Source organism: Colletotrichum aenigma (genome assembly GCF_013390185.1).
Source record: "Colletotrichum aenigma strain Cg56 chromosome Unknown KSG_Cg56_contig01, whole genome shotgun sequence".
In the NCBI taxonomy this organism is placed as follows: Eukaryota; Fungi; Ascomycota; class Sordariomycetes; order Glomerellales; family Glomerellaceae; genus Colletotrichum; species Colletotrichum aenigma.
Genome location: NW_023500907.1, coordinates 4,602,049 through 4,619,803, shown reverse-complemented (window position 1 = coordinate 4,619,803; position 17,755 = coordinate 4,602,049). Strand labels below are relative to the sequence as shown.

General features: G+C 54.6%; 4 protein-coding genes across 4 annotated transcripts; 2 read left to right on the top strand and 2 right to left on the bottom strand.

Annotated features, from left to right (window-relative positions):
• Positions 1–559: 559 nt before the first annotated feature.
• Positions 560–1,707, top strand: CGCA056_v001202 (putative RNA-binding protein; the record flags this gene model as incomplete). The annotated part of the gene is made up of 4 exons (XM_037316463.1): positions 560–602; positions 691–818; positions 892–1,392; positions 1,441–1,707. 4 exons carry the CDS (start codon positions 560–562, stop codon positions 1,705–1,707), a joined length of 939 nt encoding a protein of 312 aa, XP_037185135.1.
• A 395-nt stretch (positions 1,708–2,102) lies between these two features.
• On the bottom strand, positions 2,103–4,043 carry CGCA056_v001201 (Pentatricopeptide repeat-containing protein 2; the record flags this gene model as incomplete). Its single annotated transcript, XM_037316462.1, has 1 exon — positions 2,103–4,043. One exon carries the CDS (start codon positions 4,041–4,043, stop codon positions 2,103–2,105), a length of 1,941 nt encoding a protein of 646 aa, XP_037185138.1.
• A 549-nt stretch (positions 4,044–4,592) lies between these two features.
• Positions 4,593–9,223, top strand: pol1 (DNA polymerase alpha catalytic subunit; the record flags this gene model as incomplete). The annotated part of the gene is made up of 5 exons (XM_037316461.1): positions 4,593–4,884; positions 4,943–5,046; positions 5,098–6,091; positions 6,147–7,435; positions 7,487–9,223. 5 exons carry the CDS (start codon positions 4,593–4,595, stop codon positions 9,221–9,223), a joined length of 4,416 nt encoding a protein of 1,471 aa, XP_037185861.1.
• Positions 9,224–10,864: 1,641 nt separating this feature from the next.
• tif471 (Eukaryotic translation initiation factor 4 gamma) lies at positions 10,865–15,798 on the bottom strand (the record flags this gene model as incomplete). Its single annotated transcript, XM_037316460.1, has 4 exons — positions 10,865–10,976; positions 11,033–11,385; positions 11,439–15,146; positions 15,214–15,798. 4 exons carry the CDS (start codon positions 15,796–15,798, stop codon positions 10,865–10,867), a joined length of 4,758 nt encoding a protein of 1,585 aa, XP_037184340.1.
• Between the last annotated feature and the right edge of the window lie 1,957 nt (positions 15,799–17,755).

The window sequence follows — 17,755 nt, the reverse complement described above, 5'->3', positions numbered from 1 at the left end:
GGTAATTAACTACACAGGAAATATAAACATAGCTGCGCAGACAAAGGAGAATTAGGCCGTCCTTGCAATTACTATGTAGTAGCCCACACGTTTGGAGGGTCATCTCAGTGTACCTATCTAGGTAGGTAGGTATCTGTACATAACCGGGCCTTGTGAAGGAAGGTAGCAGCTGTGGCCAACGTCCAATGAGCAAATAGTGTGTGGAGACCCCTGGAACACGCTCCCACGCCGCGACCTCGCAAACCAACGCGCGCTGAAGTCAGCCTCATGTGAAATGAACTTTCTCTCCCATGTCGCCCAGGGTCTCTGCAAAGAATCCGCCCCCAAAGCCTATTCTGTCCGCCATCTCGGAAGTTTCTGCGCACTGCTATTGCCATCAAGAGATATTCACTTCTGGATACTCCTGCGCTTCCTTGCCCCGGCGACACCGACCGTCGCAGCTGCCGCACTTACAGCTCCCTGCCTTTCGACCTAAATCGCAACGCTTTCGTTTTGCGACAGCCACTCAACCCCCGCGACTAGAACACCCAACCGCGGATCCTCCTCCGAAAATTTCACAATGGCCAAGGTCGCAACCGAATTCGAGAAGATTATCCAGGAAGGTAGACATGTCCTTTCCCCCTTCCTTCTGAAGTACAATGTTGCCGGCTAGAAACAGCCGCTAACCGACGTCTTTCTTGGGATGCGCAGGACGAGAGAGGAAGAAGAACGAGGCGCTGGCACAGAAGATCTTTTCCAAGGATAGACGACAAAGCGCCCCGTCGAAGCTCAAGCCCGGCGCAGGTCCTTCGCTGGCTAGCAGAGTTGGTGTCAATAAGGTATGGCCGCCGCCCGTTTGCTCGAGTCGAGTCGAGTCGACAAAAGCACGCAAGCTGACAGCGCTTAATACAGCAGCGTACCGCCTCTCTCGGTCCCAAGGCCGTTCCCGCTGGTAATATCGACGGCGACTGGACGCATGACCTCCATGGCACAGTGAGCGGCGGACGGAACGGCGCCGGAGCTGGTGGCCTTGCGTCTCGCATCTCGGCGCCTGGAGGCAAGCCTTCTGCGGCCACGATGAGCAGACGAAATGAGCGACGGAACGAACAGAGGGCCGCGAGGGTTGCGAATGCGATTGAGCGCTCCGATGCCACGGCCGACGTGCAAATGACACCCGCCCCCGCAGCGAGACCAGGCCTTTCTATTCGGGGTCTCGCGGGCCCCTTTGCCGTCATGGCACAGAACTTCGCGCCCGGCACCACGGCCGCTGACATCGAGAGCGCGATGACACCCGTAGGCGGTGAGATGCTCAGTTGCCGGATCCTCAAGACGACCCCGTTGCTCGTGGCGGAAATGGTCTTCGCTACCAAGGAGGGCGGCGATGCCGTGATCTCTACGTTCAACAACCAGACCGTGAGTGTTAGGATGTTCGGGAGTTGAACTGCTCGCTGACATTCTCAGGCCGACGGACGTGTTATCAAGGTTTACCCCAAGCCTGGCGGTTACAAGGACACCAATGCGCCAGCAAGCACTAACGGATTCCGCGATGCTCGCCCTACATTGAGCAATGTCATTGACGGATCTAATGGCTTCCCTGAGCCTGTCCAGGCCGATAACACCGGAGGCAACGGCCTCTACAGTGATAAGATGGTTGGTAGAGGCAACGGCGGCGGCGGCGGCGGCGGTAACCGCAGAGGACGCGGTTGGAACCGCGGCGGACGGCGGTAGTAAACAGCCATAGCAACACTGAATCAGAAACCGGGATGCTTGTCTTTGGCGTTGGTAAAGAGCGGTTGGAAGGTCGAATACCAAGGCGACTCATGTTTATGCTTTCCCTGTTGCAGCGAACATTTGGGGATTTCTTTTCTCCTTTTTTTTCTTCTCTCTCCTCTAACGGACCGCAAGAGGTTAGTATCACTTACTCAGGAGCATATGTAACAGTAGAAAACGTTCTTATCGCTTCTTGGCATCAAGTCGTCATTTCGGTTTCACCCTTTCCTCATTAGGGACTCTTGGACCTCGTCGCGTTTTGTACCGCTCGGAAGAGAAAAGTACTTAAAAAGCAATGTTCAGCAAGAAGTGGGTATATTTTGGAGACGATAATAGTTTTGAGGCGCCTTTTCCTATAATACAGCCCTGTCGCTTCGTCCATCTTTTTGCACATCAAGTTTCACGCTGGTGGTCAAAACAGGCTGGGAGTCCTGTTGTTGGGGGTCGGTCAATTCGACCACGAAACGGTTGATGGCATTTCGCTTCTTCTTAAGATCTTCAAGCTGATCTCCTTGCTCGAGAAGCTGCCTCCTTTCGACTCTGTCGACCGTGGCGATGAGGCTGCGAGCAAGATCAAGAACGAGTTTCGCAAACTCGATGCGGCGTTCGCTCCCTCTCTCGGCGGATGGGTTGGGTTTGGCCTTGGGTTTGGCGCTTGGTTTTGCCGCTGCCAGCACACCTTGCCTGGCCGTGCAAAACGGGCCATATAGCTTGTCGACGGCCGAAGCCAGCTGCTTGCCGTAGCCCCGATCCGCGCCCTCCTGGTTGCCAGACTTGGCCATCTGGCGAAAGGCATGGTCTGCTGCCACAGCGACCCGGTGGTAGAGAATTAGCGCGAGGATGTCGATGCGTGGGGGAAACCACCTATCGTTCTTCAGAGCTTCTGCACGCAACATCGTGTTGCCGATGATGCCGGTGGCATTGGTGAAGGCATTGGGGTTCATATTATCACGGAGGCACGCTTGTAGGGCCTGGTGTACTAGAGATGATGTGAATTGGGCCTGGGGCATCTCTGAGAGGATGTTCATGGCGAGGGCGCTGGCTCCACGGCGCTCTAGTTGCGACATGTATAGTTCGAAGTTGCCGGCGTCAGGCTTTAGGCCGTAGTGATGGACGAAAAGATTCCAGTAATCAGTGGCTAATCGGGGCTGTCTTTGGGTGGCTCTGGATGAAATAAGGAGGGAGAGTGTCTTTGGACCTGGAACCGCGAGTTTGACGCCATCGCGATCTTGGTCATCCTGAGATCGCTTGTTGCTGACAGCAGCGATATCTCTATTGCCATTATCCTCGTTGATCACACCTCTCCAGTCTCTTTTAACATTGGCATCCTCCAAGTTGGGTATGCCCATGGTGTCATGCAAATGCTGCATCAATTCCTTTTCTGGCAGTATGCGCGCCATGGCCAGGACCAACTCCTCGTCCATGGTAAGCCTTCCGGCTCGCCACTCGCGCATTACCTCTTCCCAGATGCGCTTGCACTGATCAACGACCTTTAGCGTCTCGCTCTGTTGTGTGCCCGCTGGCTCCCTGGTACCTCCGACATCATGGCTAGACTTGGACATGATACTGAAGCGCAAGCTGTTGAGAATGGTCGTGTATGTTCGTGCGTCTGCTCCGCGACCGGCCTTCGGGTCCGCCGAATCCAGGATGGCGAACATGGAATCAACGTCCTTCCCGCGGCCGCATGCTTGGAGGACAGCGTTGAGGTGTATTTGGTTCGCCTTGACTCTTGTATCTTGCAATAGAGTACGATACAGCTGGACCGCCCGCTTGACACCGGCCTCGGGGTGAGGTACGTTGGCAAAACCGCGGAACATGATAGTGTACGTCTGCTCGTTGGGTTTCTGCCCGCGCTTCTTCATGTCGTTGAAGAGCTTCCATGCGTTGGCCGGGCTTTTTCGGGTGACAAGCTCGTAGTCGAGGACGTGGTTCCAGGCAACAGCACAATCGTCTCTCTTGCTGGCTTCTTTCACCAGGAGGACGGCTTCTTCATAACGGTCCGTTTTAAGCATCGCTTGGACTTGCTGGGCAATCTTCCAGCGGTCCTCCGAGTACGCGAGTTCTTTTTCAACAACTCGCTTGACCCTTCTTTCTCTCTGACTTTTCGCTAGCACCTCTTGTTCTTGGGGTGCTGCGTTCAATTTCCGCATGAACTTCTCCTGCGTGATTGCGTCGACATGGCTTAGTCGGATCAGCGGCAGGCCATATTGAGAGATGCGAGGCGTCCTGGCGAACAAAGCTGCTGTCTTGATGGGCTTGGTGAACCTCCTGAGACACGCCGTACAGGCCAACATGCTGGGTATCGATTCTGATTTTGCACGCCAGGAGAGACTCCTAATTGTGCTGGTAGATGCGCCGTGACTTAGGAATTTTGCAGTGACTGAAGCTGCTAAGAATGAAGCTGTCGCCTTATCTTATCGGACGTAAGTGAAATATCGGTATCCGTATTCATACTCTGTATCCGTACAACGGCATGCATGCTTAGCGTGTCACGCAGGCCACTGACGTTTGGGCCGCGGGGGCCAAGCCTCTTGCACCCCCCCACATGCTTGTAGTGGACCAATTGGCCCAGTTCAATTAAGCAGAACGCGTCGCAAACACGGACGCGACTTTTCTCAACACGCGCCGCCCCTTGCAACGGGCCAAATTATAGTGCCTAGAACCCCGTCCTTCGCGATTTCCGCTCACAACATGCCTGTTTCCACCCTCTGATAGCCACACCGAATCGCCAACAACTCATTTTGCCCGCGGTCTTGATTTTGTTCGCGAAACCATGAACTAGACGCCTCTTCTACACACTTTCGCTTTCTGATTGATATCCTACAAAAGAAAAACCACCCATCATGCCGAAAGCCGACAGGCGCTCGAAGCTCGCCGAGCTTCGGGCTCTCCGACAGTCTGGCAAGAAGGGTAACTACGAAGTCGAGGACGTTTCCGAATTGTACGAGGAGGTCGACGAGAACCAATACAAAAAGATCATTAGGGACCGTCTGGACCAGGACGACTTCGTTGTCGACGACAATGGCGAAGGCTACGCTGACGACGGCCGAGAGGAGTGGGATCGTGCCCCTCAGTATTATTCGGACAGTGACGAGGATGTGACTATACAAGGACGCGGCAGGCCTAGCAAAGCATGTAAGGAAGCCTGACCATACCCATCATTCGAGTCTGGACAACAGCTAAAAGCAAGTAGTAAAGAAGCAGCGCGAGGACGAGGTAGCCAAGCGAGACGCAAACGATCGAGACATTAGCGAGTACTTTACAAAGGGTGCTGTCAAGACACAAGCAAAGCCAAAGGTTTGCATTAACGAAACTGTGAGACGAACTCTATGGTAACCAGGTCAACAGGTAGCGAAGACAAAAGAAGATGACGCCTTCCTTGCCGACTTACTCGGCGAAGTGGACGCCAACGTCCCCGCACCCGTCTCAAGGTCTGGGGGCAAACGCAACAGATCCCCGGAACGGCGAAGAGCCCGCGTGCTCTCTCCCGCACCAGAGACTAGACGGCCCTTGTCCAAGAGACCCAAGACCGTAGACGACCGACTTCCTTCTCCGACCATTGACGACTCGGTGCTTGACGATGGCTACATGGCGCCTATGGGCGACGATAGAGAGGACAGCCCGATCGTGGAGGCTGCTGATATTCCCATGTCTGACCCGGCACCATCATCGCCGGCGGCAAAGGTTGCTCAGCGAAAGGCCCAGATCAAGGCAGAGCCGAAAGACGAGGACGATGACGATATGATGGAGGTCGCACACGCCGGTACCATCACCACTGCCAGCGTCAACATCGCCGGATCGAGACCTCCGAAGAAGCTGATCAAGTCGGAGCCGTATCCTTCGCCCCTGAACTCGTCCCCTGCTAAAGCAGCCGAGCCCATGGTGGACTCGTCTGCTTGGAACTTCATTACTGACCAGCTCAACGTCGTCAGCAGCTCACCTGCGGAGGCGAGAACTGTTGGTAAGATCGACTACAAGGATGCTGTCGAACCGGACGGCAGTCTCAACCTGTTCTGGACAGACTACACTGAGGTGAATGGCAGTCTCTGCCTCTTCGGTAAGGTCTTAAACAAGAAGACCGGGCTGTATGTCAGCTGTTTCGTAAAAGTCGACAACATCCTGCGCAAGCTGTACTTTCTGCCGCGCGAAACAAGAGTGCAAGGCGGCGAGGACACTGGGGAGGAGGTCGGGATGATGGACGTCTACTCTGAGATTGATGCCATGATGACCAAGATGAATGTTGGCATGTACAAGATCAAGGCTTGTAAGCGCAAGTATGCATTCGAACTGCCAGGAATCCCCAAAGAAGCACAGTATCTCAAGTGCCTCTACCCATATACAAGTAAGTCACCGGTATGAAGGCTTTGGCGAACGTTGGCTGACTAGAGGGAAAAAAGAGCCCGTGATCGATGGATCCGCTACTGGAGAGACCTTTTCGCGCGTTTTCGGCACCAACACCGCTTTATTTGAACAATTCGTTCTATGGAAAAACATTATGGGACCATGCTGGCTCAAGATCAACGACGCCGACTTTGGCGCCCTCAAGAATGCCTCTCACTGCAAGCTTGAGGTCTTAGTCGAGCACCCAAATATGGTCGCCCCGATGAGTGACTCCGATAACCTCGACACGCCTCCCCTGACATTGATGGCCTTGTCCTTGCGTACCGCATTCAATGCTAAAGCCAACAAGCCCGAGATCCTCGCCATCAGCGCCAGGATTTACGAGAAGCTGTCATTAAATGACACCACTCCCGCCGAAAAGCTTCCCTGCCGAACCTTCACACTTATTCGGCCGTACGGCACGTCGTTCCCGCTTGGGTTCGAGACAATGGCCAAAGAGCGCAAGAGAGGCCTTCTCAAGACGTTCCGTCAAGAATCTGAAATCCTTCAGTTTTTCCTAGCACAGCTCGATGTTGTTGATCCTGACGTTATCTTGGGACATCAATTAGAGGGCGTCGACTACAGTGTGCTACTCAACCGTCTACACGAGAAGAAGACACACCAGTGGTCTCGCCTCGGTCGTCTCAAGCGGTCACAATGGCCAGCTTCCATGAACAAGGTCGGCGGCAATGTATTCGCTGAAAGGCAAATCATGTCTGGTCGTCTTCTCTGTGATCTCGCCAACGATGCCGGAAAATCTGCCATGTATAAGTGCCAGTCTTGGAGTTTGACAGAGATGTGCAGCCTCTACCTATCGGGCAACAACCGCCGTCAAGACATTGATAATGAGGCGGCTCTCAAGGGCTGGGCTACTCAAAACAAGGATGGCATGATGAACTACATCACTCACATGGAGACCGACACACATTTCATCACTGCCCTTGCCCTCCAAGTCCAGCTTCTGCCTCTGACCAAAGTCCTCACCAACTTGGCTGGTAACTCCTGGGCGAGAACTCTCACAGGTACTCGTGCTGAGCGGAATGAGTACATTTTGCTGCATGAGTTTCACCGCAATAAGTACATCTGTCCCGACAAGCAAACTTTCCGGGGCAGAATGGCCCAAGAAGATAATCAAGAAGAGGAAGGCGAAGGCAAGAAGAAGGACAAGTACAAGGGAGGTCTTGTCTTTGAGCCCGAAAAGGGTCTGTACGACAAGTTCGTTCTCGTCATGGACTTTAACTCCCTGTATCCCTCTATCATTCAGGAGTTTAACATTTGCTTCACGACTGTCAACAGATCAGCAATGGTAAGCTAAACACATCTTCTGGAAAGGCGACAATATCTAATCGTTTCTTAGAACGAGGACGAGGACGCTGTGCCCGAGGTTCCCAAGGATCAGGACCAGGGCATTCTGCCCAGACTAATTGCCACTCTTGTCAGTCGAAGAAGACAAGTCAAGGCTCTCATGAAGGACAAGAGTGCCACTACGGAGCAGCTTGCCACCTGGGATATCAAACAGCTTGCGTTGAAGCTCACAGCCAATTCCATGTACGGATGCTTGGGCTACACCAAGTCTCGTTTCTACGCCCGTCCGCTCGCAGTCTTGACCACGTACAAGGGTCGTGAGATCTTGCGGAGCACCAAGGAGCTTGCTGAAAGCAAGGCCCTTCAGGTCATCTACGGAGACACTGATTCCGTCATGATCAATGCTAATGTCGAAAATGTGGCGGACGCGTTCAAGGTGGGCCAGGAGTTCAAGAAGGCAGTCAATGAGCGGTATAGACTTCTTGAGATCGACATTGACAACGTCTTCCGCCGTATCCTGCTCCAGGCCAAGAAGAAGTACGCCGCCATCAACTTGGTTGAAAAAGACGGCAAGTTCATCGAAAAGATGGAGGTCAAGGGTCTAGACATGAAGCGTCGCGAGTACTGCACTTTGTCCAAGGAAATCTCCAGCAAGATTCTTAACGAGATTCTTTCCGGTGATGAGACAGAGGTGTCTATTTCCCGTATTCATGAGTACCTAAGAGAGATCTCTGGCATGATGCGCGAGCAGTCCGTCCCTCCCCAAAAGTACATCATCTTCACCCAACTCGGCAAGACTCCTACAGAGTACCCCAACGCAGACTCGATGCCCCAGGTTCAGGTAGCGCTTCGGGAAATTGCTCGAGGAAAGACAGTTCGCCGTGGTGACGTTGTTTCGTACATCATCACCGGTGATCCTCAGAGCTCCGATCCTGCGCCGAAGAGAGCATACCTTCCCGCCGATGTCATGAAGGCCGACTCTGGCCTCTCGCCTGACGTCGAATGGTATATGGGCAAGCAGATCTTCCCCCCTGTTGAGCGTCTATGCGCAAACATTGTGGGCACGTCAAGCTCTCAACTTGCAGAGTGCCTCGGGTTAGATATTCGCAGGTACAAGTCGGCGCAGGATGGTCATCAAAGCTCTAGCAACGACATGGAGATCCATCCCCTTGAGTCGCAGATCCCCGACGACGTGCGGTTTGCCGAGTGTGCGCGTTTGTCTCTGCGCTGCCGCACCTGCAAAAAATCGTCTGTGTTTGAGGGTCTCCTCGCCCAGCCTGATCGTGTGTCGGCTTCGGGTGTGCTCTGCGATTCGTGCGGCGCAACCATTCCGATGATGTCCATCGTGGCCCAAGTCGAACATGCTCTTCGCACGCAGACTGCTCGCTACTACGAGGGCTGGCTCGTGTGCGACGACACGGCTTGTGGCATCCGCACTCGTCAGATGAATGTTTACGGCACCCGCTGTCTGGGACCCAAAGGCCTTGCGCGGGACTGTCTCGGCCGCATGCGCTACGAGTTTACCGAGAAGGCAATTTACAACCAACTGGTGTACTTTGCCAGCCTGTGGGACGTCGAAAAGACCAAGGCCTCGGCCGAGAGTGGGAGCGACCTCTCCCGCGAGGAAAAGGACAAGATATTCGCACTTGCCGAGCATAACCGCGTCCGGTTTGACACCGTCAAGGGCGTGGTTGACAAATATCTCGACAAGTGCGGCAGGCAATGGGTCGCCATGGACACTCTGTTCGCGAAGCTGGGATTCAACAAGCCTCTTCTTACCGCCGCATAAGCCAGACAACGAACCGCGTAATGCAATGATGATGAACCGGACGGGATCAATTTAGAATGAAGCTTGGCTTGGGCAGTAGGACGAGGTTTCAGGGGGGGGAGTTTGTTTGGCTTTCAGTATACATTGCTCTCTCCTGCCTGGCACAACAGTGGCGGGTTTTCAGATTGTTGAGCCTGGCGTTTTCGGCAGATTCAAATTTGGGCAGTTGGGCACGTATCGATGAATGCATGGCATTGGTCTTGGTATGCAAGAAGGCCAATTTTAATTCACATCAGTTGTGTCTACTCAAGTAGAGCCTTTCGAGCTTCCGTTTGCATGTTGTGTTCTCTCTCACTTCGTTCTACATTTAGTGCTAGCATACCAACATACTGCCTTTACTAGGCTCGTCAGCCCCTCTCTTAACGTCATCGACACCTCGTCTGTCGATGGTTGGGAGGCCAACGACGGCGCAGCATGAGGGAGGGCAGGGTACATCAGGGCTGGCAGGGGTGTGTCGACAAATGAGGCTATTTTCGAGGGATATAAAGCCCTCATGCACGACGCCACCCACATTCACACATGCGTTCACACGCCATAAAGACAGGGCTATCAGTAGTCAGTAGACCGCAAGGCAAATACGACACATGGGGGGGTTGTATGAACTGTGTGGTCTCTTTTTTTGCTGGTCCACTGGCTGGCTCTTGCCGAGTTAAATGTACAAAGTCAGAAGAAGTACTCGGTCCTCCGCCCGGTCCGATTAATCCCGCCGATGTCTCATCTTTTTTGCCCTATTCATCATGGCTCGGACCCAGGAGCCAAGCTGCCGTTGGCGACCGGCAACAAGGTCCTAACATCCGTACTAGAACTGGGCCAATCTCTTTTTTAGAGTGTTCCGTGACCAGACCGTTTCATTGCCCTCCCAAAACCGGGAGGGAAACCTCACTTCCTTTTCCCCCAAACTTGTTTCCATGCAAAGTGTTGTTGGGTCTCCGCTGTGAGAAACCAGCCAGTGGACAAGCCAATGCCAAAAGCAAAGGTAAAATAGAAAAAGACGAAACCCTCTTCTGAACATTCCCAGAATCCCCTTTTCTGCATAACAGGAAATCACGACCTGGCCGAAGCTCCCCATTGTATGCTTTTGTTGAGTGCCCTCATATCCGCCTGGAAGGTCAGCGTGCTGGCCAGGTCATACACACATGAGCTCTCCATTGCTGGATGGACCCTCTCGAGGTCGTCTTCTTTCATTCGTGCATCTGGCTTTTCCATTCGCCCATGTCCCATCCCTCCAAACATAGCCAGGCACAATAAAGATGACCCATAAAGCGTCGTGAACTCGTATTAGAAAGGAATAGAAACACATGTTGAGAAACGCATCGGGGGATGCGTTGTGGAGTTGGGGAGGGGTAGGATGTAGAAAAACGGACGTCTGTGGTCCGAAATTGAGAAAACCTCTCTTCCTTGCGAGAGGTTCTCTCGGTTGCGAATCGTCTATGTCGGTATTCTTCTCGAGGTATCATGGTCCGCAGTAGTAAAGAGAAGGGTAACTTTTGAAACACACGAACTGTGAAAACCCTTGTGTAAATGCACCAAAACAACCCCCGCCCCTGTCTATTTGCTGAAATGCAACGACTCATTGGAAAAGGAAATACTCAGGGTCTCTCCTCATTTGTCTCCGCCGGCAGCGGAGCTGTCAGGAACGGCCTTGGACAGTGCAGGCGATGCCGCAGTCGAGGGAGGAGAGGCTGGGTTCTCGCTGTCCAAATTGGCGAGTGCGCTATTGACTAGTGAGATATTGACCAGAAGAAAAGAGGATCATGATTATTATCTTACCTGAAAGCGTTGGTGTGCTGAGTGGTAGGCGGTGTTCCGGTGCGGGAAGAAGCACCAGAGTCCTCACCAGGGCGGCCGAGGGAGCCGCCAGGGCCGAGTCTGCGGCCGCTGTTGCTGCGCGAGGCAAACATGGACGTAGGTCCAAGAGTGACATTGCCGCTGGCGGCTCTGCTGGTAGAACCCTTCAGGCGGCGCAGGTCATCCATACCAACCTGGTTGGAAGCAGCTTGCATGTAGCCAGACGAAAAGTTGCGGGAATCGCCACGACCAAGGTTGGGACGACCGCCAGGCCCCCCACGCTGGCTGCCGCTGCGCTGGTTCTCCTGAGCCTTCTGGATGGCAGCAGCCTCAGCCTACAATTTTGTTAGCCTCGTTTGAGTATTTCAGGAATCACTGATGTTCTTACCTCGGCACGGATCTCCTCCAGAGTCTTTGGGCCCTTGTTGGCCTCCTTGGAAGACCAACCAGACCTACGGAGGTCAATGACGTCCATGAGCATGAACTTCAATCTGCTGGCGAGCTCGGGCATGTCGACCATGTGCTGAATGCGTTCGAAGTAGGCATTCATCAGCTGCTTGCCCTTGTCTGATGCATCGAGGTTGCCGCCAATTGTTCTCAGCAACTTGGAAAGAGACTCAATCTCTGCTTCGTCGGGCACGCCCTCGTAGTCAACCAACTTGCGTACACACTCATGCATGATACGTTCAGTCAGCATGCCGAGCTTGTATAGCTCACCAATGAACTGAACCAGACCGAGACCACGACGCTTGGCGGCAGCAGCAATGTAGTATTCGTCGGACAGCATGACAGCCTCTCCGGTAGCCTTGTCCTTCTCGCCTTCCTTGAGCTCTGGCAAGTTGACCTTCCAACCACGCTCGAACTCTTCTTGGCAGCGGTTGAGCAGGTACTTGCGGAACAGAGCACCGCCACTAACAACAACACCATTCTTGTCCTTGATGTTCTCGTCGCGAATCTCGGCGCTCATCGTGTCAAGCATGCGCTTGCAGAACTTGGCGTACATTGAGGCCCAGTGAGCTTCATCAGTCGCCTTCTCAAAGGTGAGCTGGATGACCTGGCGGAGGGTGCGGCCGTCAGACTCGTCCTTGGACTGGCCCGCAATGGCGAGGATCTGGTCGGCAATCTTGTCGAATTTCTCGGGGGTCATCTTGTTGAGCGCGGCCTTGACCTTGCGTTGGACCATTTCGGGATCCATGTGGTCTGCAGCAGCACCGCTACCAGCGGCACCACCCTTTCCAATGCTGGTAGGCTTCCAACCGGTAGCGGAGACCGCGATAGGCTTGACTTCCATGCCCTGCGTAAGAGGCATGGTCTTAGCTGCCTGCGCCTCCTTGGGGTTGAAGTCGTTGCGTCTACTACCACCTCCTCTTTGAGAACGAGTTCTAGGTGAGTTGGGTCCCATGTTGGAGGAGGAAGGTGTGCGAGCCATCTGTCCAGCGACAGGGAAGGAGGGACGGAAGTTGCCCATACCACCCATGCCGCCTGCGCTCATAGCAGCATTGGACATGGCGAAGCGTTCAGCAGAAGTTGTACCTCTGACGTTGGGGTTCATGGGGCCGCCAGGGGCGCCGAACTTGCCCATCACTCCGGCAGCAGAGCCGCGTTGAGAGTTTCCGCGGCCAGATCCAGCTCGGGGAGTAGAAGCGGAACGGGAGCCATCGTTGTCACCAATCAAAGACTTGACCTGTTGGTGGAATTCCATGGAAGGCTGCTCGGTAAAGACCTTCTGGAACTGGAGCAAGAACTGAGCGTCGTACTTGAAGGTCTTGCCCTTCTTGGCGACAGCGGCATTGAGTGCGGGGTTGGGGGAGCTGATTCCCGCAGGGTAGGTGTCCTGGTTGATAACTTGCAAGAAGCGAGCAGACTTGAGTGACTGGAGAGCGGCGCTGGGCTGAGGCGGCTCGACAGGCTTGGTGTTGAGGGGGGCGAGGTTCAGAGGGGAAGGCTTGGCTCCACGCTTCTCGGTAGGAGTGGCCTTAGGCGCAGACGCCTCAGTAGGAGTGGAAGCCTTTGAATCGCCACCAATGCTCAGGGTAGAGAGCTTGTCGGCGACGTCGCCAACCTTGGCAGGCTCGTCGGGAAGGTCTCCTGACTTACTCTTTGCAAGAAGCTCGGCAACAGAGGGGGCAGAGGATGCACCCTGGGCACGCTTCCTCTCCTTCTCCTCCTCAAGACGCTCCATCTCACGCTCAGCCTCGCGGAGCTTGCGATCTTCGTCGGCAGCGCTGGCCTTCTTCTTCTCCTCCTCGGCCTTCTTCGCAGCCTCCTTTTCGATGGCCTTCTTCGCGTTGTATTCCGCAGCCTCCTTCTCGCGACGAGCATCCTCTTCTTCCATCTCCCTGATCATGCGTTCCATTCGTTCGTCCTCGGTTTCGGCCTCAGCGACAGGTTCGGCGGGCTTCTCAGCCTCTGCCTTGGCCTTAGCCTCTGCCTTGGCCTTAGCCTCAGCTTCGGCCTTGGCGTCAGCTTCGGCCTTGGCGTCAGCTTCAGCCTTGGCGTCAGCTTCAGCCTTGGCCTTCTCTTCTTCCTGAGCCTTACGCTTGGCCTCGGCAGCTTCTTCCTCGGCCTTGCGAGCCTCCTCCTTGGCCTTCTCCTCAGCTTCAGCCTTGGCCTTAGCTTCGGCAGTCTTCTTCTCCTCCTCAGCAGCCTTGGCCTTGGCCTCGGCCTCTTCCTTGGCCTTATCCTCGCCACCCTTGGTGGCTTGCTGGATCTTGGCTCTAAGCTCGTCCTGGATCTCGCGAGCAGTCTTCGGGGTGGCTTGGCTATCGTTACGGACATGCGATGGCGTCGCTGACTTCGGTGGAGGGGTAGGGGTAGAAGTCACAATCGGAGGAGTCTTGGATTGCTGAATGCTTGGAGCAGGAGAGGACGGAGTCTTCATGCTCTTGAAGTCAACAGCCTCACCCGCAGCATTCTTGATGACGATGGCCGCGCTCTTCTTGGGGCGAACAAAGTTGTTACCGACAACCATTGGGGTCTTAACCTGAGCATTTTGAGGCTGGGGTGTACCAGAGCCAACAGGCGCGGCCGGTTGACCAGTGCTTGAAGACGGCCGTTCCGAGTGCGAAGATGTACGTGACATAGCAGTCGGAGCAGGTTGGTGGAAAGGGGGAGGCACAAACCCAGGCTGGAAGGCCGGGGGAGCGCCGGCGGGGGATGGCATGTACCCCATCTGGTTGTAGTAAATGGGTCTGCCGTAGTTGTCGAACTGGCCCTGAGGGGGAGGGTATCCGTACTGTTGCTGTTTCGCTTGAGTTAGCAATCTCTCGTAATTACCAGTTTCGGGCGAAAGATCAAGAGGAGGAACTGGGGGGGGCGCAAGGAAAGATCCATCAGGCGCCATCGGAAGCTGATCAGCGAAGTTGAATTCGCCATGCTCTGGGAAGTAGCCCGGCTGGAACTCGTTGTGCGGCATGTTGCCCAGATGATATCGCTCATGATCAGTCACCCAGACTTGTTCTTCACGCCGGCTGTGGCGTCGAGGTCTGTTGACATCCAATTGCGACTCATGTGACAAGTCTGCATGCCGAGACTTCTGGGACGACTTATCCCAGTCACGACGCTGATTCTTCCGCTTATTCTTGGTAGACAGAGTAGACGAATTGAAAGACGGAACATAAATATCTGGAAAGGAGGAGGGGTGCTGTACTTGTTGGGGCGCCATATTGGGTGGCGGGTAATAGTGCTGAGGCGGAGTGGCCATAGGCATCGGGTGCATTTGAGCCGGAGCCATGTTCGGGGTTCCTGGCTGGGACTGGGCCAGAGCCGGGCTTCGGGTCGGCTGAGGCGAGTTCGGGTAAGGCATCGTACGTCCGGGATGGAAGGAAGGGGGCATGGCACCACGTCCGCGGCCGTTGCCGTATTGCTGGCCAGGAGGGAAACCCATGTTGGCATTGTAAGGAGGGTGCTGCGGGTTGAAGCCACGGCCTCGGCCGCCCTGAGGCTGGAACCCTTGACGGTTTGGGCCCTGGTTAGGACCAACAGGCCCGCTCACATCGCTGTGCTGAGAGACGCCCGATTCTCGTCTAATATGAGAGCCAGGCTGGGCGGGCAGAGCGGCCTGGGACTGAGGAGTGGAGGCTTGTCTCATGTGGCGCTGCAGCGAGTAGTTGTCAGCAAGGGTACCAACGACATGGTCTATACAGGTGTGATGGGTAACTTACATCGCCATCGCTTCCGAGACTGCCAAATGTCATCGCGCCGGAGTGAGCCATACCAGAAGGAGGGCGGCCACCGCTAGCAGAAGGCTGAGGAATAGGCGAGGGAGAGTGCGCAGGAGAGGGCACCCTCTGATGAGCTCCAGGGATGGGGATAGGAGCCGCGGTAGACTGAGGAGTGCTGTGCGCAACAGCGGGTGAGTTGTAGCCAAATTGGATACCAGGCTTAGAACCACCGACGGGGCCACCGTTGGGAGCGAAGCTGTTGGGACCGTTGGCAAGAGTGACGGAGCTCTTGCGGCTGTGGTCAGCCGCGTTTCCGTTCATGTTCGAGGAACCGTGGGCGACTGCTGGGGCAGCAGGCACAGCAGGAGTGATGGGGGGACGTCCATTTACAGGTGACGGTGCAGACGGCTTGGCATTTTGCGCAGAGGAGCCACCGACCACCACAGGTGGGTTGGATCCCGTCGCAATCAGCGGCGTGGAGGCTTGCTTCTTGTTCGCACCGGCAGCGGACGCATATGAAGGAGCCGAAGTCGCAGCAGAGGAGTTGGGCGCCGGGTTGGACTGGGGGCTGGCAGTCGAAGTCATATGTGGAATCTCGTCGTTGCGCGTGCGGAAAGAAATGTGCGTTGATGGAGATGCGTTTCTCGGTCGAGGAAGCGTCGGCGTCGGGGGATGATGTGTAGGTTGCGAAAAGACGACGATGTGGTCGAACTTGGCGCAACTGATACGATCGCTCGGATACCGAATCTCAGATTCGACGGAGGGGTCCTGGGGCGCAGAAATCCAAGAAGTGAATGACTATGGTGCAATAGGTCGATCTATGAATGAATCGTCGCTAGGATGATTCAGAGGCAGGATCGGATCGGGTTATGGTCGATTCGGTCCGTTGACTGGGTTGCGAAGGACTGTTGTCGTAGATTCCTTGACGGAAGACGAAATATCGCTGGGCGATGGGGGGTGGGAGAGGGGAAAATACAACGATTTTCGGCCTTCGCAGCGGTCGGGAAGGAACCAAAGAAAGGTATTCCAAGCGACCGGCTGTATTAAGAAGAGGGGAGAGTTGTCTTCTGAAGGGAAATACAGAAGAAACCTGCTGATGGAAGAAAGGGTCTGGTGAGGAATTATCCACCTGGACCAATTTTGGTGTTTGTGGTGAGGGAAGAATTGAAAGAGGAATCGGCCAAAAAAATTTTGGGCGGCAGATATTATGGCGTGGACCTGGGAAATCGGAGGAGTGTGAGGGAAAGACCCAGGAAGGTACCTTTCGGAGGTACCTCACCATTAAGCCCGCGCCTACGGCTCACCTAAAAGCAGATTCGATACCTCACGTCGCCTGTGGGAAGCCCAGATTCACTACCTTACCCTGTGTGTAAAATAGTGGGCCCATAGACACCCTGTGGACGACACTAGACAAGGTGAATCACAGTTGTCCACGAGAGTTGCTCAGGCAGTCGACGTCTCCCAATCCCGTCGCCCGTTGTCCAATCCACCTCGATCTAGAAGCGTCCGATTTGCTAAGGACTCACTCATTCATTCCCTTACGCAATATGGTGGACGGGCTGGCTTGGGCCATATCAACGCCCAGTCACTGACGAGCCAAAAAGCCAAAGAGCCATGGAGGGCAGAGCGACATGCCCTGGGCGACAGGACGGGGTGACCACCTGGACGACCAACCGCCAACACCAACACCAACACCACCAGCCCAGGACACCTCATACACACAAAGACCATACCCCAGGACCCCCAGTAGCCCCGTTTGGCGGAACGACAGTGCGTCACTGGCCATATCTCTCGCTTATCAGCACGGTAGGAGACCCGCATTTCTCGCGCACAAATGACAGTGCGAATTCCTCATTGGTGAATGCTTTCTGCCCGCCCAGGCGAGTGATTGATTGGAACCCCAGACAGGCAGGCACTTAGGTATCGTGGTAAGGTAGGCAGTGTGTTCATCATGAGACCAAGACAGAATACAAGGTGGTGCAGGAGTGGGATGGTTTGGGCGCGGTACTACGGTATGAGGCAAGAGGAAACAAAACTCGAGGCAGTGAAGTTAGTGAGTGATTTGTTTCGTTGGTGCAGCGGCAGAGGCTCGGCTTAAACCCAAAGTTCCCGTTCGCAGGTCCTCCCTCCCCCTTTTTTTTTTTTTTTTTTTTTTTTCTTCCTTTTTCCTTTTCCCTTTTCCTGTCTATCCCTTCTCTTTCCCCTTCCTCCCCCAAATCTGCGGTCCTTCCTGGTAACAGCGCAGATGAATTAATCATCACTGCCGGTAACGGTCGGGCAGCTGCGCTGTGGTTGCCTACTTATCTATGCGTGCACTTGAAGCAAGGTAGGGAAACAAACCCTCATGCAGAGTTCCCAGAAACCTGTCGGAATGGACAAACACATTGGTCTTTGCATCTATCTGTACCGGCTTGTGGTTTGTTGAGCAGATAAATCACAGGTTATTCTTGGATCAGCCTCCTTTTCCAGAGTTGTCTGTCCTACGGGGTGCCTGGGCAGCGGGAGCACAAGCTACTCAACCACCTTAGGTACTCATGGTACC